The sequence below is a fragment of the Loxodonta africana genome, chromosome 15 (assembly GCF_030014295.1).
Source record: "Loxodonta africana isolate mLoxAfr1 chromosome 15, mLoxAfr1.hap2, whole genome shotgun sequence".
NCBI classification, from domain to species: domain Eukaryota; kingdom Metazoa; phylum Chordata; class Mammalia; order Proboscidea; family Elephantidae; genus Loxodonta; species Loxodonta africana.
This window is the reverse complement of record NC_087356.1, coordinates 23504291-23527052: the sequence shown is the minus strand read 5'-3', so window position 1 is coordinate 23527052 and position 22762 is coordinate 23504291. Positions and strand designations below refer to the sequence as shown.

Sequence of the window (22762 nt, the reverse complement as noted above, 5' to 3'; positions counted from 1 at the left end):
ATCCAGTATCTGGCTGTATACATAACTCCAATTGCCTTATCCTTGACAAGCTTTGTGTGACCAAATCCCTAGGTTCAGGGCCTCTGGCTTGACTAACCATACCCTACTTAAGCGCAGTCAAAGGATTGCCTTTCCTACGCCATCCCATCCTTCTCTTGTGGCTGTAGATAACCACGCTTCGCACAACTACTCGACCCAGAAGAGCTACGCCCTCTGTGGACCTGACCTTCAGCAGCATCCTCCACCACCCAGCCCCCTCCCACTTCAAGCACACACATTATACAGCTCCCCGGCACAGTCCTGCCCTGTTTTAAAATGCTTCAAACTCCAATCAGACCTTCTGTGGACAGCTGTGTCTGTATTGCCAATACTCCTTCCCCTTTTATTCTTATTCCTAGGGCAAGGGTAGGGATATTCTATACAATTCGGGTGGGCTCTGCTCCTCCCAGGTATAAGAATGAGCCATTAAAGAATCAGTGCAAGGAGTCCAACCCCTTGCTGTCCTGTTGATTCTGACTCACGGCAGTTTCATGTGTTACAGAGTAGAACTGCTCCATAGGGTTTTCTTGGTTGTAATCTTTATGGAAGCAGGTTGTCAGGCCTTTCTTCTGTGATGCCTTTGGGTGCGTTTGAACTGCCAACTTTGAGGTTAGTAGCCAAGAGCAAGGTCCCGCTATCAGGGACCTCCCCAGATAGAGGAATGGGCAGTTGAAAACTAGTGTTAGGAATTTAGGTCCCTTATTCATTTGTAATGAAAAGAAATGCCTGGGGGTTATGACTAAGGGATTTGGCCCAGCTTAAAAAGGTAGATCTGGGAATCCTAGCTTCACTCTGATCTGTCTCAGGGATTTTCCATGGTACAGGGAACAGACTTCCTTAGGATCTTAGCACCAGTTTGCAGGAGATAGAGATACAGCCTCAGATCTGACAGCTTAAGTTTGTGCTGTGGTTAGTGTTTTTTCGTTTTCTTTTGGCCACAATTGTCAAGGGATTCTTCAGGGGATATTACAAAGAGAGGCCCTTGGAAGGAGACATCCTAGGAGAGGCACTGCTCCATTTACCCCATGCTCGTGTGTGATGCTCTGGACTGCAGGAGGCTGGGAAATGCTGGTAACTTGAGAGAGGACTGTATAGGTAGGGAGGGCCCAGTGTAACCATCTGCTCATCAGTGAGGCAAGAGGAAGCTTTATTGTTCTAACCCAGAGGGAGAAATGCACCCTACTTTCATGATTACAAAGCTGGGCATTGGTCAAAAGGCAGAAGGTGGAGGACTAAATGACCAGTGTCCTGTAGACAGACTAGGGCTGGGACCTTGAGCCCTGGCTCCAGGCTGGCAGCCTAGTCCAAGCGTCCACTCTCCAAGTGGCCAGCCTGGAGGTTCAGAGCCCAGGAATCTCACCACAGATGGCGAGCCCCATAAAGGACAGAAGTTGGAGTTCAAAACAGGACTCAGGGTCAATTGCCAGTGCCACACCTTTAAGAAAAAAGAGAATAATTTTACAAAGGAGTAGATCACTTAATTTCCTTAGGACCCCAGAGTAGAATGAACATATTATAAAGTTGCGCTTACGCTAGATGTGCTGCTCAGTGTAACTCTATTTGCAAAAGACTGTGGAGCTAAAATGAAGATCCCTTTTGCCCCTGCAATATTTAGCCTTACATCTCATTCTATTTCTTTTACCGGCCCTTAATCATCATCTTTTAATCCTCAAGTCTTCAAGTTCTCCCTGTGTTCATCTTGGATCCTACTGTTACAAAGAAGGTTGATTAATTTATACTACGATGTAAGTAAATAACTGCCAATAGTCTAATGGGAAGAAGTTGCCAACTGTATCTGGAACAGCAGTAGATCTTGAAGTCTTCTCTGGCAGTGTTTTCCAAGCTTTCCACCAATCCTCCCACATACTCCCAGCAGAGGTCCCAGGCTCTGGAATGCTCCTTTCCAAGAGTGGTTTATAACTATTACCATCTTCCCTTTCAGCCTCTGGGCAGCTTGAGAGAGAGGAGTACTGAGGACCCAAAAGCAATGAATCTCTAATGTTGGAATGCATGGTGCTGTGCTGCTTGGGCAGGAGCTGATGAAGCTTTGGGTCAAGAGAGCACATTCACTGACTATCAAATCCCTGCTGAGATGACTGCCCACTTGACCTTCTGGTAACGCTAAGTTAATTCTGCTCCTTATTCTCCTCAGTGAGCCCAGTGCCAGGAGATCATCTCTGACAACCCAGGGAAATACATTCCAGGCCACGTTATTTCAATACTCAGTAACAAAGAATGAACTGACCTGAAAACTGTCATTAGAATTAGGAATGACCTAGAAATAATACTGCCCCTCCTAACTCACCCATGGATTTGACTTTCTAGTGAAGTTGATAACACACCTTCTTTTCGTTGCTGGGCAAAGTAGGTGGGGACTGCTCTGCACAGGTCCTTGATGGGCATTCCATACTGGGCTACGTTCTTGACCCGGCTGGGTAAAACAGTGTAGGTCAGGCCACGGGTGGGCGGGTATTGCTTTAAAGCCTGGAAGAGGTGGCATGTCAAAACGGTGAGCTAGCATGTAGATGTGGTACAGCAGAGAGGCAGGATTGCATTCTAGGGGACCCCGCTGTTACAGAATGAATTTTGTCCCCCCCAAATATGTGTTAGAATGCTAATTCTTATACCTGTGAATGTAATCTAATCCAACACAATGTAATCACTTTCCATAATATGATCTAATCCAATGTAATCAATCAGTTGAGGTCATATCAGTGTACCGTGGATCCTAAACTCAATCACTTCTGGGTTATAAAAACAGCAGCATAGACACGGAGAGATGTGTGAACAAACTGGGGTAGACAGACACCGTCTGATGATGACGGAACTAGATGAATCTACAAGGCCAAGAACTCCAAGAATTTCTGGCTGCTAGAAGCTGAAGTAGACAAACGAGGGTCTCTTCCTAGAGCTACACCTTGAATTTGGACTCCTATTCTCCTGAACTGTGAGAAAATAAATTTTTGTTCTTTACAGCCACCCACATAGGATATTTCTCTTACAGCAGCACTAGGTAATTAAGACACTGGCCCACAGTCAAGTTGCCACAGTACATGTGGGAGATTCAATTTCCCAAAATAGCTGTGAACCTAAACTTGGCCTTGAGTTTGGCCTGTAACAGCAGTATTCTATCTGGCCACAAGATGACGACATGGCTCCAGAAAAATCTGTGTGAGTCTGTCTGCGATTATTTTTTTTTTGGTCTGTATCCCCTTCACCCTTCTTAATTTCTCAACTCTTCCAGCCTCCAATGCTTTTCCCATCTTTCCTTAATGACAACATAGAATAGTCTTAATATTCTTTGTTGCAATCATACTGTTTTCGCTTGTTAAATCAGATGAGTGGAATAGTTTCTGTTTCTCTCTTTAAAAAAAATTAATAGCTTGCTTTATATTTTTGACCTGAGGAGTATTTTTTCCCAAAGTCAGTGACCTTCCTGCCATGAACAACGGTGTTATCTACATGTGCTGTGAAGGTTACTTCAGCAGATGACGGGCGGATGTCAATGACTTTCCAAGTACTTCCTGCTGGTTTAGAATTTACTTGACTACCATTGTTGAGGGGCTGATGGGAAGGGAGTTTCAGCAATCCTAAGCTTATTCTAGGAGCCCCTAGGTGGTTTCGTGGTCAATGTGCTCAGCTGCTAACTGAAAGGATGCAATTCAAGTCCACCTAGAGACACCTCAGATAAAAGGCCTGGTGATCTACCTCAGAAAAATCAGCCATTGAAAACCCTATGAAGCACAGTTCTAGTCTCACAAGTGCAGTTGCCATGAGTTGGAACTGAATCAATGACAACAAATGGTTTGGTTTGGTTTGGGCCTATTTCAGGCTAAAGATAAAATCTGCGTGTGGTATCTGGGGGGTATGAAGGAATGAGGAGAGGAAGGCATGGTGATGCAACTACCTTATGGATTCACTCTAATGTTTATATTTAGCAATTTATACTGATTAACATATACCTCAAACCCTTTTGGAATACATCAAAATTGTATAATTTATGGAGTTTTCAATGATTGAAATTTGAATTGACTTAATGGGCCATTGGCCGGACTTAGAGTGGTTTGCATGGTGGTGATATTTGCTAGCCATTAAAAATGAGCATGAACTAAGTACCGCTGTGTGCAGAGCATTGTCCTAGGAGAGCAGGATGCAGAGTTGGAAGACACCAAATTAGGTGGGGACCTCAGTGAGCTGTCTCTCTTACCTGCTGGTCCAGAGCCCTGATAATTTCATCCAAAGTTGGGAAGGCAGCTTGGTTCATCTTGACTAGGACACAGGCCATCTTATTAAACAGCTTAGCTGCCAGGAGGGCCTTAAAGTAACACAGCAGAAACATTTCACTCACTCAGTCAAAATATCAATAGACTCCTACTTTCTGCTGGATGCTGGCAGGAATGTTCTTTCGACTCCAGGGTAAAGTAGTGTGCTGCCCTGGGCACCAGAACAAAGGGCTGGGATTAGGACTGCAACGCTCACACAGCCCTGCTGCTCCCGAGGGCCCTGGGTGCTGCCTGTACTATAGACATGGGAAGGAATGCCCCAGGACTCTCCACACCCCATTAACAAACTGGTGGGAGTGGAGGGTAGGGGTCAGCTCTGGTACCAACTTTAAGTGACTTTAAGGTTCTGTTCTGCCACTTAGCTGCCATCATGACCGTCAATGGCCTCCATGATTCTGTTTCCTCAGGTATAGAACAGAAATAATAGCCCCTCTGTTTTTTTTTTTTTTTTTCTGGAAGGGGGGCTGTCATGAAGATGAAAGGATGAGATATTTACTGCTTGTGAAAGTGTCCTGCAAATTATAGAGTGCTCTCTGACTGTAAGAGAGTCAGGACCTCTAGACGTGGATTCTAGCCGTGAGTCTGCTACTGACCGCCCCCTTCCACATGATGCTCACTCTGTTGTTGGTTAGTTGGCCTCTCAGCTTTGGATTAGAGCAGTGGTTCTCCAGGTGTATCTGACTGAGCCCAAGGGAACTTCACCAGCATCTCCTTCCTCCAGCCAGTGGTGTTCTATCTTCTGTTTTATATACCAGATTTCTGTGGAATCTTTTGTTTGAAGAAATGTTTCCATGGCTTAAAACAAAGTTGGAAATCACTAGGCTGCATGTCCTCCAGGAAGAAGTTCGCCTTGAGGCTACCAGGAGCCCATTAGGTAAGAGTGAGGGAGGGAGATGGTGTTCAGGGAAGAGAGCATGGCAGGTACATGTGGGAGCAGAGACACCTCTGTGTTTGAGGTGTCCATCCTGAGGGGTCCACTGTGGCTGGAGAGTATGCAATGGAGGTGCGGCGAGTGGCTTCCAGCCAGCAGAGGCTAAATCATAGATGACCTTGTAGGCCAGAGTGAAAAGTTTGGGCATTTGCTTCATTTAACCCTCTCAGAGTCCTATAGGAAAGGCAGCTATTGATGTTATTTTTCAGGTGAGAAAACAAGAAAGAGTGGGCCCTCAAGTTATAGAGCTTTTCTATTAGAGAGCCAAGGCAAGGGCATAGGCTACTGTTTCCCAATCCTGCATCTTTCTGCTACGTCTTATTGTCTGAGGAGATGGGCAAGTTGAGGTGAGATTTCTAAAAATGAAAATAAATTCTCCTTCTTTTTTTGGAAATAAACTGACTAAAATCTGAGGACAAGACAAACTAACTTTTATAGCACATACCAATTATACAAAAGGAGGCTCTTTAAATGGCTTTCTTATTTTGGAGGTCTTCGGTAGCCATGTGAAGTCTACACCCCACAGGAATTCAAGAGATGTGGGATCCTTTTAGACCAAAGAAGCTCCTCCTACAGGCTCTGCTAAAAAAGAAGTCATTGCAACTGCTGGAAAGCTGGTCCCTTGCCTAAAGACATGTATTCCCACCTAGGACCTACACCTAAAGGAAGCAGATATAGACAGTGTCCTCTTCTCTCTGGAAAAGCATAGGCTACATTTTGGGCCATGAAAGGTTTTCTTTGGCATTGTAATGAAAGTATTTCACAACTTACATTCTTGTAGTCCATGATTCCATCCCATTCACTCAAAACATTGTTGTCCCGGATGCTAACCATACCTCGGAAGGCATTGACATGGATGATTTGGGTCCCAACAGACCCATCCAAAAGATGGCTGTCACTGGTGTTCTGGGGAAAACCAAGCTACAGTGAGAAAAGCTGAAAGTCCAGAGCTCCCACTTTGCCCTTATAGGATTATGGGGTACTGACAATAAATTTGAGGGTGGTTACCTTTGATTATCACAATTGAAATACTTCTGATAAAGAAGGACTAGACAAGGTTGAACCCTCTGCACTCTCACTCACCATCAGGACCATAGATGGAGTTAGGAGGAGGATCATGAGAATGGAAGACACAATCTGAAATGCAAAGAAGAACTCTGCACACTTACAGCCTTAGCCTCAGATGAGTCCAGAGCCCTCCTGGGGATTACAGCTATCTTAAAATGATCTGTAGCTTTCACAGCCTATCATATCCTAGGGTCCCAGTATGTATCAGGAAGTTGTCTTTCAGTGTGGTTGATACGAGGTATGCTGGCAAAGCTTCATCATTTACTCAAGGATACCTTTTATTTCCTACCAATGTAATGGCTTGCTCTGTATCTACTGCCAATCACTGGAATAAATATTATGATTAACTACTTGATTTGCATGTAGGGCCAGACCATCCCTAGGCCAAATTGTACAATAAGTGATAATTCAGATTCTCAGCCCTCCCTTTCTTCACCTTCCTCTCTCCTCTCAGCAGTTGGGGACCCCCTCTGGAGTCTGATATTCTCCTGGTTTCCTTTCCTCTAGATTCTTTCACCTTGCTTGAAAATAAAAAACCTGCACCACTTATTTACATCTTATTTAGAAATGTATTTTACTCATATATTACTACTTTCTGAGATATTCGCAATTAATCAATTATTTCCTCTCAGGGTGAATTGCGTTGTCTGTTGAAGGAATTTGAGGCATCAGAGAGTAAATGAAAGAGAGTTGGTGGGGCAGGAAAAGTCTACAGCAAGAAAGCCTCACAGAGAACCTTGCCCCTTATCCTATATCCACTCTTCTTAAGACAGACCCAGCTCAAGTGCCCTCACAACATAAGCTAGACTTGACTGGAGCTCATCTTCTCCTGCATCCCCACAACATCTCGTGTAATATTCTACGCACCATGATAACAATAAAAGGTGAAATGTACCTTCAAAGAAAAAGAAAGTAGCTACTTTACAAATGATAATTATAGTGCCATAGTTTATCAAGGATATAAATGAGATACAGATAGCAACAATATTTTATGAATGTATTCTGAGAGTTGGTTCCATATATTAAATATATCCAAAGTTTTCCTTTGCTGGCAATTTGTAAAGAAGATGAATCTAAAAGAGAGACTCCTAAAATATGAATACCTTTACTAAATCCAAAAAATTTCTTGATCATTTTAGAAATTAGTTACTAGACAGGCTTGCATGTTATGTACCAACTTAATATTTGGAAATCCTATGTGGGCTTAAAGTGGAGAGTCCATGGGAAACAACAGAATTACTCCCAGGCTATTTTGACTCTGAAAACATAATCATCTATATTTCAAAATTAGAAAATATACTTACAAAGCATTTCATGTTGCCCCTCTCTCAGACCTTGTGAAACTGTAGGCATAATAGAATTTTCTGTGTCCTATTTACTTTCTAAGTTTGGTTTATATAGGACTGGACCTTTCAGCTATAGTCTCGATAAAAGACTGTGGCAGTTGACCATGATCCAGATACCATTAGAGGAAAAAAGGGCAAGTTTATGTAATCACAGTTATCACTTTTCTTTTACTGCTTCTGAATATTTTCCCTTTACCCTGCTCACTCCAGTGGTTCCAAGGCAAACATGGCAAAGGAACAAGTCTTTGTGGGCTGGCATGCCGGTGACCTTAACTACTAAGGTAAGGATTGAAAACAGTAGACCCTGCAAAATGGTCCCAACACAAATCAATGAGCTCACTGTTTCTACTTTGCAATTCCAGAGAAGTTCTTAACTAACTGTGGGTGTAGTTAAGAAAAGCCTTATGAAGCCAAAAGAGACGGAGGGGAATTATAAGATTAGATCGATTGAAAAGCAATCTAGCCGAGATCGTCATCCAACCCAGAAATCACATGTTTGGATCCTGCACTGCCCTCTGCCCACCCACCAAGCTGGCCTCTGCCCACCCACCAAGCTGGCCTCATTTTACCTCTTCAGACGTCCACCTCTGTTGACTTCTGTGGTTCTTACCCTGATATTTTGCTCCCACTATATAGTTTGTCTCTTTCCAGATTTCATTTTAAGGTTCTTTTCCCAGTAAAAAACCATTGCCATTGAGTCAATTCCAACTCATAATGAACCTATAGTACAAGTAGAACTGCCCCATAGGGTTTTCAAGGAGTGGTTGGTGGATTCAAACCAAAAGGTTGGCAATTCGAATCCACCAGCCCCTCCTTGGGAACCCTACGGGGCAGTTCTACTCAGTCCTGTAGAGTCGTTATTAGTCAGAATCAACTCGATGGCAAAAGGTTTGGGCTTACAGGTTTTCCCAGAAAGGACCCTTTGATCAGTCCTGGTGCCCCTGAGAGATAAGAAAACTCTTCATTTCCTGTGGCTGCTGTAATAAAATAACACAAAGTGGGTGACTTCGAAGAACAGAAATGTATTGTCTTTCTGGAGGCCAAAAGTCCAAATTCAGGGCATTGGCAGGACCATGCTCTCTCTGACCACTCAAGGGGAAGGCCCTTCCTTGTCTCTTCAAGCTTCTGGTAGCCCTGGATGTTTCTTGATGTTCTTTGGCTTTAAGATGCACCGTAACGTGGCACTCGTCTTCCCCTGTGTGTCCCTGTCTCCGTGTCTGTTTTCCCCTTTTATAAGACACCACCCAGAAGGAAATAGGACCCATCTTACTCCAGTATGGCCTGTTTAGCTGATAACATTTTCAAAGAAAAACTCTATTTCCAAATAAGGTCACATTGACAGGGGCACAAGTTAGGATTGCAACATATCTATTTTGGGAACACAATTTGATCCATAACAAGAACTACAGACTTTATACGGTAAGCCAAGCACGAATTTAGGCCTTTTCATACATTGTCTTTTTTTTTTTTTTTTCCATTATCTTATTTTTTCTTACACCCTGACTGGTGGTGGCCCACATACCTGGATCAAATTCCAGGAGCCCAGGGCCAAACCAGTATTTCTTCTGAAGGAGATGAAGCACATGAGTAAAAATGAGGGTTGGAAGGATCAAAGAAGCAAGACAGGCAGCTCAGTCCTCACAGTGCTTAGTGTAAATCGGCAAAGGGAGCTTCAAGTAGATGGTCTTTGGAGACTATCAGGTTGTCCAGGGCTCAGATAATATCATGCTTTTATCTCTATTGCTCTTGGTATCTCAAAAGCACCATACACAGAGCACGTACTCAATAGTTTTGACGAAATAAATAAAATGGACTAAAAAATGGTTTTCAGGGACTAAAAGACTTTGTCTCCAAATGGGTGATGGCAATGGGGGAAGAAATAAAAGTTAAACCCTTTATTTTGAAGCCCAGGGTGTTTGTGAGGGGCTTTACAGAGCAATGGAATTTGCAAGCCAGAAGAGATCTTGAAATGCAGTGTGAATCTTCTAATGAAAACTGCAGAAATCATGAGAAGAGAAAGCAGAAGGAATTATAAGGTGCAGAAAATCAAAAGGGTATATTATTATGCATTTTTTAAAGCCCTTTAAAACTTACAAATCACCCTCAGAACCATGATTTTATTTGCTCCTTATATGAGTTAGGTTGAGCAGAGATTGTTAACCCATTTTACAGATAAGAATATAGCTAGGATGTAACTGTTAGTGCAGAGTTAGCACTTGAACCCAGATCTAGGGCTCCAAATGCTCAAACTCCATGCATTTCCCCCAACAATGCACTGCTTTTGGTGGTTTGTTAACTTCAAACTATAGATTAAAAGAACAAGTGTTCCGAGGAACACCTGTTCTGCTTTCATGCACCCATCTATGGTTTTCTGCCTTTCTGATAACCATGCTGAGCAGCTAATTTGATTGGAGTCTCTCCCCAGGCAAATGGGGACCAGGAATGATTTGAGCCCCAGTCAGCCGGCGGCCACCCCTCTTTCCCTTAAGTCCAGGTGCAAGGAGCGAAGGGAGTAAAACTAAAGTAGCCATGTCCTAGAAGCAGAATCAGCCAATGGTTCCAAATGAGCTTCTAATCATGGAAAGGTGTGAACAAGAAGTTTGGAAAGCACTTCTCTTTTGCCTTACATTCTCTATTCCATCTTCCAATCCATCCCACCAGCTCTTCCAGTGCTGTCACTTTACTTCACTTCTCCAGAGTCATTCAAGCACTCCTGCGATTTGGTCCCAACTTACTTTTGTGGCCCCACCTTGTACTTCTTTCCAACTTATGCCAGACATAACTAAATCTAGCTCTCCACTGTGCCCACATGCAGCCCATGCTGTCTGGACACCATGCCTTCATTCACCTAGAGACTCCTTGCCCTGCTTCTTCTTCCTCCTACCATTTTTTTCACAGCCACTTCAAACCAACTGCTCCCCTCCCTACCCAGCCTTTCTTCTTCACTCACAGCCAAATGTTTTTTTCTCCTTTTGAAATGCAATAGTCCTCTGCTTGTACCTTTATTTTGCTCTTTATATTTTTTTGTTGTGTTATGTTTATTTGTGTATTTGCCTGATCAGGCTATTAATTTGCACATTTATGTCACTGGACTGTAAACTCTGTAAAGTTAGAGACTTGATTTTATTCTCTGCTGTAACTCTAATATTTAGAACAACACTTAGCACAGAGTAGGTGCTCAAATATATATATATTAAGTTGAATGAGTGAATGAATGGATTACACTGATGGTATATTATTTATCTCTGCATCTTTTGGAGTGCTTAGCAGTGTCTGGCTATAGTGATATACATACATACCACACCTAAAGTTAGAGACCATCTCAAGAATATGATTGACACATTGAACACTAATGACTGAAGTGTGGAATGACATCAAGGACATTATATATGAAGAAAGCAAGAGGTCATTAAAAAGACAGGAAAGAAAGAAAAGACCAAAATAGATGACAGAAGAGACTCTGAAAGTTGCTCTTGAATGTAGAGTAGCTAAAGCAAAAGGAAGAAATGATGTAGTAAAAGAGCCAAATGGAAGATTTCAAAGGGTAGCTCAAGAAGACAAAGTAAAGTATTATAATGAAATGTGTAAAGACCTGGAGATGGGAAACCAAAAAGGAAGAACATGCTTGGCATTTCACAAGTTGAAAGAACTGAAGAAAAAATTCAAGCCATTTTGAAGGATTCTACAGGGAAAACACTAAGTGACACAAGAAGTATCAAAAGAAGATTGAAGGAATACACACTGTACCAAAAAGAATTGGTCAACGTTCAGCCATTTCAGGAGATAGCATATGATCAAAAACTGATGATACAGAAGGAAGAGGTCCAAGCTACACTGAAGGCACTGGCAAAAAACAAGGCTCCAGGAATTGATGGAGTACTGATCGAGATATTTCTCTAATGAGCGGATTGTTGAAAGTGCTCACTGATCTACGCCAAGAAGTTTGGAAGACAGCTACCTGACCAATCTACTGGAAGAGATCCATATTTGTACCCATTCCAAAAGAGGTGATCCAACAGAATGCAGAAGTTATCGAACAGTAACATTAATAACATACACAAGTAAACTTTTGCCGAAGATAATTCAAAAATGGTTGCAGGAATACATCAACAGGGAACTGCCAGAAATTCAGGATGGATTCAGAAGAGGACGTGGAACAAGGGATATCATTGTTGATGTCAGATGGATCCTGGCTGAAAGCAGAGAATACAGTAAAGATGTTTACTTGTGTTTTATTGACTATGCAAAGGCATTTGATTGTGTAGATCATAACAAATTATGGATAACATTGCAAAGAATGAGAATTCTGGAACACTTAACTGTGCTCATGAGGAACCTGTACTTAGACCAAAAGGCAGCATTTGGAACAGAACAAGGGAATACTGCATGGTTTAAGGTCAGGAAAGGTGTGCCTCAGGGTTGTATCCTTTCACTATACTTATTCAATCTGTGTACTGAACAAATAATTCAAGAAGCTGGGTTATTTGAAGAAGGCAACATCAGGATTAGAGGAAGACTCATTAAGAACCTGCCGTATGCAGATGACACAACCTTGCTTGTTGAAAGTGAAGAGGACTTGAAGTACTTACTGATGAAGATCAAGGACTACATTCTTCAGTATAGGTTGTACTTCAACATAAAGAAAACAAAAATCCTTACACCTGGACCAATAAGCAACATTATGATAAATGGAGAAATGATTGAAGGTGTAAAGTAAAGGATTTCATTTTACTTGGAACCACATCAGCCAAGAAATCAAATGATGCATTGCATTGGGCAAATCTGCTGCAAAAGATCTCTTTGAAGTGTTAAAAAGCAAAGAAGTCACTTTAAGGACTAAAGGGTGCCTGATCCAAGACATGGCATTTTCAATTGCCTCATATGCATGGGAAAGCTGGACAATGAATAAGGAAGACCGAAGAAGAATTGATGCCTCTGAATTATGGTGTTGGCGAAAAATATTGAATATACTATGGACTGTCAAAAGAACAAACAGATCTGTCCTGGAAGAAGTACAGAATGCTCCCTAGAAGCAAGGATGGCTAGACTTCATCTCACATACTTTGGACATGTTATCAGGAGGGGCCAGTCCCTGGAGAAGGACATCATGTTGATAAAGTAGAGGGTCAGTGAAAGAGGAAGACTCTCAACCAGATGGATTGACACAGTGGCTGCAAGGATGAGTTCAAGCATAACAATGTAACGATGATTGTGAGGATGGCGCAGGATTGGGCAGTGTTCAGTTCTATTGTACATAGGGTCGCTATGAGTAGGTACCTTGACGGCACCTAACAACAACATATACACAAACAACACACACACACACATACATATGTTGCTTGGCATTGAGTCTACTCTAATTCATAGCAACCCTATATATTAGTGTGTGTAAGTACACAAACATATATATAGTGCGATATATATATACACACATAGTGCAATATATATGCATATATCACACACATATATATGGCAAATAGTGGAATCAAGTATTTGATAATAATAAGAATGAGGAAGAGAATTCAAATCTGGAAAGAATAATATGTACAATAAGAAGTGGCCGTCTGTATAAACTCCAGTTAAGGTACAATGATAAGGTTAGCAAAGCGACATCATTAATGTTTTTGTCCTTGAATTACGGGGCAGGGGGTGAAGAGAAAAAGAAAAAGAAAGCCAGGTATCTGTAAAGTTGTTTGCCTTTTATCTTGTATCCTGGAGCTCTGGCAAGAGAAAGGCTCCTATGTCCTGATTCCTGGTCCTGTTTGGTGTTTGCTAAAGACCCTTTGATTTTCTCTTTAATGTACTTACTGCCTGCTATAAACCAGAAACTTCCTCCTCCTTATTTTACATCTTCTGGTTCCCTCTGGGACACAGACGTCTATAGTCATCCCTGTAATTATACAAATGTTTAACTAGTCTTTCTGACTTTGTAGAACTCAGTGGAACATCATAACTGAAGAATTATTATTATTTTTTAATTATTAAAGCTTTGTGCATACTCTCCATACTTGTATTTCTTCTCTAATTTCTAAGCAAATGAAAAACATACATCAGTAATCAGCCATGGCTTACAAACTCTCACTCTGATAGTCTTGTTTGGTTTCGTTGTTTTCAATTTTCTCTTCTTGGAGTGCGGTACATGGTGAGTCTGGCCTCCTCCTGACACTTGTCTTATATTCCTATATCCAATCATGATTGTAGGCCTTGTGGCCTAATGGTTAAGAGCTCGGCTGCTAACCAAGAGGTTGGCAGTTTGAATGCTGTCGGAAACCCTATGGGGTAGTCCTACTTTGTCCTATAGGGTCACTAGGAGCCAGAATCAACTTGACAGCAACGGCTAATTACGGTTATGTTCATTTGTTATCTACCGTGCTTTTCAAATTCCCCTCTTTCTTGACCCTTTGGCTTTCTTCCGCTCAGCTCCCTCTGCCTCCTGCCTTCTCAGATCTTCCTGGGACGTGGGCTCTGGCTGCCCAGGACACTGACTGCCTGGGCCCACTGTGTTCTGTTCTCTCTTCCTTTTCTGGCTTTCTTTCTCTGCATTTTTTCTCTGTTCTTTCTTTTGTGCTCCCCAGACCCCAGTCCTAAATACTTTCTCAGAACCAACCTATCTGAGTTTTCTGTGCAGGCACGATCTTCTAACAAATGTTCTCTTGCTGCATCTCGTATCCACCCTGAACTGCTCATCTCTATGTCCACCCAGTGCCCTACTGCTCGATTTCTCTCATCTCTTCATTCCCAGCAGATTGGCAGTCAGGGCCCTCAGTCCACCCTGTCTTGTTAGGCAGCTGACCTCCTCTTTTACAAAGTTGATTTTTACAACTCTTTTCCTAAAGCAAGTGTTCTTATCTAGGCCCACCATATACGAATGGGCTCTGAAATAAGCCTCCTGAAATTTTATGTAAAACTTTGTTGTTGTTAGGTACCACCAAGTTGATTTCGACTCATAGCGACCCCATGTGTTACAAAGTAGAATTGCACCATTGGGTTTTCTTGGCTGTAATCTTTACAGAAGCAGATCGTTGGGTCTTTCTCCTGTAGAGCCACTGAGTGGGTTTGAATCGCGAACCACTGGGCAACCAGGGATTCTTAAAACTTCGTTAGTGGGCACACATGTGGTGACCCCACCCCCCCATTCCTGGGAGAAGAGCCATAGCTTTCATTAAGATTATTCTATTTTTTTTTTCCCCCCAAAGAACCACTGCCTTCAAGGTTCCTCTTTTACCAACAGAAAATACATACTTATTTTTTATTCTTTAATCTCTGATCTCCCACTTTAGTTCACTTGGGAAAAACTTCAGGAAGAAGTGGAGCATAGTAAGAATGGTTGATTTTAGGTGGTAAAACCATCTTGGGGAGGTGGGCCCCCAATAATTGTACCTACTTTAGAGAAGTGGTATCAGAAACAGAGAAAGTCAACGCCTGGTGAGGGTCATACAGCAAATAAGTGGCAAGACTAGGACCTGTGTGCAGTGGTGGCCGGCCCTAGGTACTTTCCACTAGGCTTACATCTTCCTTCCAGGTGACGGTGCTCCAGTTGGGGATTTCCCTTTTCCTCAACCCTAGTTCCTCTACTAGGCCAATAAGAGTTCATTCCTGACACTCATTCTTCCCAAAATCTAGTGCCCTGAGCTTGACATTGTAGAAAACAAACCAAAGAACACAGAGGGCTGACCAGGAGCCAGTAACCTGTGACTTCTCTGGGCCTCACTGTGTCTGCTCTATGTTTTCCTGAGTCGGGCATTCCAAGGAGAAGTCCTCACCAGCTCCAAACTACCCAGCTAATGCCCCAAGATGCTGCTCCAACAGGGGAAAACAAACAAACATTGCCGTTGAGTCAATTCTAATTCATAGTTACCCTAGAGGACAGAGTAGAACTGGCCGATAGGGTTTCCAAGGACCAGCTGGTGGATTTGAACTGCTGACCTTTAGGTTAGCAGCCAAACTCTTAACCACCAGAGATCTTCTTCCAACGGGGGGTGGGGGGGATGAGAAAATTCGGGGGGGGTTATATAATATTTTTACTCCTTTTGCCAATACTGGATCTCTTTCCTAACACCTAACATCTGGGGAGAGAGGAAAAACAAACAACTTCTCCGAAGATGCAGCATTTTTCGTCTTTGAGTTCTAAATTCCTTTATCCTCTTATCCAGGAGAATAGAATTGTGTATGTATGTGTGTGTATGTGTGTGTGTATGCATGTGTGTGTGTGTGTTATGGGTAAGGCATGAAGTGGAGACTTATATGCCCTTATGGTACATATACTACAGTATAATCTTTGAAAGCTGGAACCAGTGTAAGGTGGAAACCTGTCAGAGAAGGAAAATATTTTCCACTAAAATGAGCAATAGAAAGTGGTAACACTGCACCCTGTCAAAGGTGGAAAACTTGAGAGACCTGGACAAACGTGGCAGTCCAGTCAAGTTCCGGCTCTCTCTGTGACTTTGTGTGGTTGTCATGGGTATTTGCTGGAAAAGGAACTATTGAAGGGATATAAGATCAACTCTATTCAAAGTACCCATTTCCCCTTATCCTTTAGTATATCCTCTTGTATTGTTATTGAATACCGAGTTTTGCATTCTTATAAACTTTTCAGAAGACAACCTGGAGTATTAGAAAGAACATCAAACCAGAATCTGAAAACCTGGGTTTTAATCTCAGTTCTGACTTTTAGGTTCCATACTCACTGGCTGCCCTCCCTCCCCCAGAAGATGAGGGTTTGGACACTTGGCTGACATCTTGGATGACTGCAGGAAACCCAGCTCAGGTGGCTGTTGCTGTCAATATGCGGCGGAACCAATTCCGTAGGTAACGACTTAATTTTCTTCAATCAACAAATGGTGGGAGAGTCCTTTCAGAAGTAAAGTCGTTTTATTTGGGGGTGGGATGGGTAAGAGAGTTAATTTGCTGATGCTGAGCACAAAAGTGCATATACTTATAAATATCATGCTTGCTTTTTGTCATCTCTCACAAGCAGTAGCTTGAGTAAGGTAATAACCAAAAAATCCATTGCTGTTGAGTTGATTCTGACTCATGGCAATCCCATGTGCTACAGAGTAGAACTTCTCCATAGGGTTTTCTTGGCTATAAGCTTCACAGAAGCAGATTAATAGGCCTTTGCATCCATGGTACCACTGGGTGGGTTTGAACCAGAAACCTTTAGATTAGCAACAGAGCACAAAACATTGGCACCACCCAGGACCTGAGTAAGAGAATAGCCGAGGTCAAAATGCAGTGCAAGTAGGAATTAGCTGAATGATCTTATTGTTAAACTCTTTGTTCAATTAAAAACATCAAACCAATGGGATGTTGTGGATATGACGGTGTGGCACTTGCTAGTCTAGTTCATAAAAAAACGTTGTGACTTCTGCCTTGTACTCTCTTGGACTACTTGCTCTCAGGGACACCAGCTGCTATGCTGTGAGACGCCTATGTGGCAAGAAACAGAGGCTTCCTGCCAGCAGCAACGTGAGGTAGCCATTTTGGAAGTGGACCTTCCTGCCCCAGTCAAGCCTTCAGATAACTGCAGGTTTGGCTGCAAACTCATGAAAGACCCTGAGTCAGGAGCACCCAGCTAAATTCTGCTGAATTCCTGACCCTCAAAAACTGTGCTAACACATAGAGTTTACCTATAGGGTCCACCCCAGCTCGTTGTCTACTGGCTCACATTGCCCACATCGTGGGCCTGCCTGTAAATGAAGTCTATGCAGGCCTCCCAGAGGTGTATAAAACCTGTGTGATAGGTAGGAACCTCATGCTCCAAACACAAGTGCATAAAAAATTTCATTTTTTAAAAATTCTGTAAATAAAATTTAATCTGCTGCCTATACTATTAAAAAATTAGGCTGGTAGGAAATTTAACTTCAGTCATTCCCCAGATTCCTATCCCTCCCACGGTTGTGCCAAGGATCTTGGTGCCAAGTTATCCAGAGTGGTAGTGGTGGTGGTGGTTGGGGCTGGTGGGAGGTTGTCTCTGTTCATGGCTATTGGTCCACAAAGGTTACCAGTGAGACCTTGGTTGCCTCATCCATATGCTGCTGTAGGCCCTCCAGCTCCCTCCTGCAGTCACTAGAGTTGGCCAGACACAACGTACCCTATAGATAAAGAAGCAGCTACCTCAAGGCCTCATAGTAACCGGGCATGCAGAGCCCAAGGCCCATAATGCAACACCTACGAAGGACACAGGCTATTATGCTATTGCCAAATGTCACACATAAACGATTAAACCCTAGCCATGGTTAATGGCATGAAACAACCCTCTTCTCCTATAGTCAATGTCTATAATTCTACTGCTCCTTCAGCTTAGAAAGGCTGGGAAGTGTAATGCCTGCTCACATTGAACTTGAACTTGGCATTTTACTTGCTTATGTTGATTACCACCAGGCCTTAATTTGTCCGCTCTCCCTTCTGGCTGGAGTCCACAGGTCCTATGCAGCCTGCCCTATAACATTCATGACACAATCTATTCTGGTTTGCTAGGTTTCCTTTTTTGGCCTTTCAAATTGATTTAGTTCATTTTAACAAAAATATTTTGTGCCTATAATGTGCCAGGTACTATGTTAGTACCAAGGAGACAAATGAATAAGCCAGACATGGTCCCTGACCTCAAAAGAACTTGCAGCCTAGCAGGAGATATGGCAGTGAATACATTCATCCGTTCAGTCATCTATCTAACAAATATTTATTAAGTTCCTACCTGGTGCTAGGCAGCAAAACATTAGAAACACAGTGATGATCTAGATAGACTTGTTCCTTGATGTCAAGAAACTTTCAGTCTGTGGGTGAGATAGGAACTTAATATATAGCAAGCCCTTCCTCTGCCCCTCCCTGATGTCTTCACTTCCTTCCTTACCTACTTAAATCCAGTGGCCAGTTATTATAATTACTGCCTTACATACACTCTCAACTCACTTGCTCTACTTGAATGAATTCATTTGATTAAACCACATCTTTGCCTACTTGGTGGCATCTAGGTGAATGTGGCTGGAGAAGACCACACAGCATGCTGAATGGTCTAAGTTCTAATTCAGGTTTATTTACCTCTATCGTGCCTGTAAAACTCTAAGCAATCTTACTGTATTCAGGTTCAACCACACTCCCACTCTCTTAGGCAGCTATTGTTTGCCTTCTCCTCTTCTAAAACCTCCAATATCTCTCCCCCATGTTTACTCTCAGCTGATGAGCTTGTGTGGTTTGTGGTATTTAGCTTCACTCCTGGCCTTCTAAGATCTTTCCTGTATTGCAAAGGGCAGGAAGTCTCAAAACTGCATTGCCTAGATTCCTTTGCCAGATGCTTTCTGGTTAGCTTCTGCCATAGGAGCACTGACTCAAGATTAGAAGAGAGGACGAGTGGAGAAGTCACTCTGACTCTGACTCCTGCAGGACCCAGAGGCATCAGCATTTCTGGCACCCACAGGGAGTGGTTCAGCGTTAGCAGTAGCTCCTCCAGCAACTCAGTGGTCTCCTTACAACCCTCTCTCTTATTGGCTTGTTCAGCCCTTCCAATCCCTTTGTAACCAGTTCTTTCTCCAATCCAATCTCCCTACTTACGAGTTTCCTTGTGGAGAAATTGTAACCCTTGCACATTGCTGGTGGGAAAGTAAAATGACACAACTACTGTTGAAAACAGTTAGGTGGTTCCTCAAAAAATTAAACACAGAATTACCATAAGATCCTGGAATTCCACTCATAGAAATATACCCAAAAGAAATGAAAGCAGGGGCTCAAACAGATCCTTATACATTAATGTTCACTGCAGCACCATTCACAATAGCTAAAGGGTGGAAACAGTCCAAGTGCCCATTAACAGATGGATGAACCAACAAAATGTGGCCTATCCACACAATGGCATGTATTTAGCCATAGAGAGAAATGAAGTCCTGATACATGCTGTGACATGAAGGAACCTTGAAAACATTATACTGAATGAAATAAGTCAAAAGCAAAAGGACGAGTATTGTAAGATCCCACTTACATGAACTATCTAGAATAGGCAGATGCATAGAGATGAAAGACTGGTGGTTACCGGGGACTGGGGGAAGGGAGAAATGGGGAAGGAAAAAAAAAAACGACAAAAAACTGAAACTAACTGGTTTATATTTGCGCACTCTGTGAAAATAAATTGACCAGTCTTCTACAAAAAACAAAAACAAAAGTGATTCCTGTTTTCCAAATTGGATGCTGACAGATGTACCTCAATCCTTGTTTCATTGAGAACATAAAAGCCATCTGAAAAGAACTTCCACACACTCCCATCACCATATCTACCCGCCTACTAGCATCTGTACATGTAGACTCTAACTTTTCTCCTATTTCTAAGGGTTGTCTCTCTGTGTTCTAGCTAAGGCTCATTTCTCTGCTTTGGTGCTTTGGTACTAGATTACATTCCTTCTTCTCATTCCATTCCCACTTATCTCTCTCTCTCTCTTTCTTTGTTACATCCTTCATTTCCCCTTCTCTTCTGAATTATTTCTGTAAGCAAAAATATATGCTGCTACCTCTTGCACATTAAAAACAAAACGGTAACAAGAAAAATAAAAAGAACTCACCCTCCTGATGGTGCTTCGCACCCTAATTGCCACCCCTGTTCTCTCCTTCCATTTAGAACAAAACTTCTTGAAAGAGTGGTCCATGCTGTTTCTTCCCAGATTCCCTTGGACCTGGTCCAATGGTTTACTGCCATTCACTCCACTGAAATTGTCCTGAAAGAACCTAGTGACCTCCATAACACTAAATGCGCTGGTCAGTGCTCAGCACTCATCATTTATTTTTAATTTTGGTGAAAATATACACAGCAGAACTACACCCCTTCATTAATTTCTAAGTGTACGATTCAATAACATCGGTTACATTCCTCATGTTGTGTCACCATTCTTGCTGTTTTTACCTATGTTGTTTCACCGCCATTGACTTAGATTCACTACCCCCTAAACTTCACTTCACATCTATGCTTTAGAGTTACTGTGGACAATTTGATCTGATATAGATAATTCTTGAAAACAGCACAATGTTCATGGTGAACTTTCTTTACTAATTTGGCTAAATGGTTGTTTAGTTTAAAGACGACTTCATGGGATAATTTCAGTTCATGGCTTGATTTTGTCAGAGTGATAGATTTGGGGATTCCTGCAGTCTCTATAGGTCCTATAGGTCTATAGGTCTCTATAGTCTGGACTCTGCAAGAATCTGAAATTCTGTTCCACATTTTTTCCTCTTTTGATTAGGATTCATCTATTGATTCTCTGACCAAAACGTTCAGTAATGGTAGCCAGCACCACCCAGTTTTTCCAGTCTCATAGCTAAGGAGGCAGTAGTTCATAGAGCCAGTTAGACCTGTAGTCCAGTTTCTTCTCTGATTCCTGGGTCTCCTTCTTCATATGCTGTTCCAGGCAAATACAGACCAATTGTATCTTGGATGGCAGCTTGCAAGCTTTTAAGATCCAAGGTACTGCTTACCAAACTAAACCCTCATCTTACCTGGCAAACCAGTAGCATTTGTCATGGCTGAGCCCTCTCTGTCCCCTCAATGGTCCCCCAAGCCACCGCATTTGCCTGGCTTTGTTTCTTGCATTCTGGCCATTCCTTTTCGCTTTCATTTTCTCAACCTCAAATGTGGTCATTTTCTTCTTTCCTGTAAACCAAAATAAAACAGTGTCATGGCTTTCAGTATAATCTATACTCTAAGAACTCCCAGGTTTTTTCCAACCCCGTGTGTCTTTCTTTACCTCCAGACTCAAATGTCTATTTGAAATCTAATTATCTAAAAATGAACATGATCAAAACTAAACTCCAGCAGTCCTCCCTAAATGTGCACCCTTCCCCCCTCCCCAGTCTTTTCCGTCTCAGTGAATGGAACCTCATCCACCTACCCACGAAGGTCAAAGACATTGGAGCCATTTTGACTCTTTTCTTTCTTTCCCATTCCATATCCAATCTATTGGGAAATATTTTCAGCTCTACTTTCAAATATAAAAAAATCAAACCAAACCCATTGCCATTGAGTTGATTCTGACTCATAAGGACCCTATAGGACAGAATAGAACTGCCCCAAAGAGTTTCCAAGGAGCACCTGGTGGATGCAAATGGCCAACCTTTTGGACAGAAGCCGTAGAACTTAACCACTATGCCACCAGGGTTTCCATCTTCAAATATAGACAGAATTTAATAATTTCTCCCCATGTGTCTGTCAGTTTGTCATACTGTGATGGTTTGCCTGTTGCTGTGAAGCTGGAAGCTATGCTACCAGTATTTCAAATACCAGCGGGGTCACCCATGGTGGAAAGTTTCAGCAGAGCTTCCAGACTAAGACAGACTAGAAAGAAGGAGCTGGTAGTCTATTTCTGAAAAAATTAACCAGTGAAAATTGTGAATAGCAGTGGAACGTTGTCTGATATAGTGCTGGAAGATGAGCCCCTCATGTTGGAAGGCACTCAAAATATGACTGCGGAAGAGCGGCCCACTCAAAGTAGAGCTGGCCTTAATGATGTGAATGGAGTCCAACTTTCATAACCTTCATTTGCTGATTTGGCATGACTCAAAATGAGAACAAACAATTGCAAACATCCATTAATAATTGGAATGTGGGATGTACGAAAACTGGAAGTTGTAAAAATGAAATGGAACCCGTAAAGATGGATATCTAGGTATTAGTGAACTGAAATGGACTGGTAGCCATTTTCAATTGGACAATCATATGGTCTACTATGCTGGGAATGACAAAGTGAAGAGGAATGGTGTTACATTCATTGTCAAAAAGAACATTCCAAGATCTATCCTGAAGTACAACTCTGTCAGTGATAATATTCATATGCCTACAAGGAAGACCAGTTAATACGATTATTATTCAAATTTATGCACCAACCACCAATGCCAAAGATGAGGAAATTGAAGATTTTTACCAACTTTTGCAATCTGAAATTGATCAAACATGCAATCAAAATGCATTGATAATTACTGGTGATTGGAATAAGAAAATTGGAAACAAAGAAGAAGGAATGGTATTTGGAAAATATGGCCTTAGTGATAAAAACGATGCCAGAGATCCCATGATAGAGTTTTGCAAGAACAAAAACTTCTTCATTGCAAATACCTTTTTT

The 22762-nt window shown here is 42.2% G+C and overlaps 1 protein-coding gene across 1 annotated transcript; it reads right to left on the bottom strand.

Annotated features, from left to right (window-relative positions):
• Window positions 1-1132: 1132 nt before the first annotated feature.
• On the bottom strand, window positions 1133-21563 carry LOC100661923 (gastrokine-3-like). The gene is made up of 8 exons (XM_064269065.1): window positions 21536-21563; window positions 21144-21297; window positions 9190-9232; window positions 6337-6390; window positions 6025-6159; window positions 4247-4354; window positions 2382-2523; window positions 1133-1474 (listed from the first exon to the last, which is right to left on the bottom strand). Exons 1-8 carry the CDS (start codon window positions 21561-21563, stop codon window positions 1380-1382), a joined length of 759 nt encoding a protein of 252 aa, XP_064125135.1. The 3' UTR covers window positions 1133-1379.
• Between the last annotated feature and the right edge of the window lie 1199 nt (window positions 21564-22762).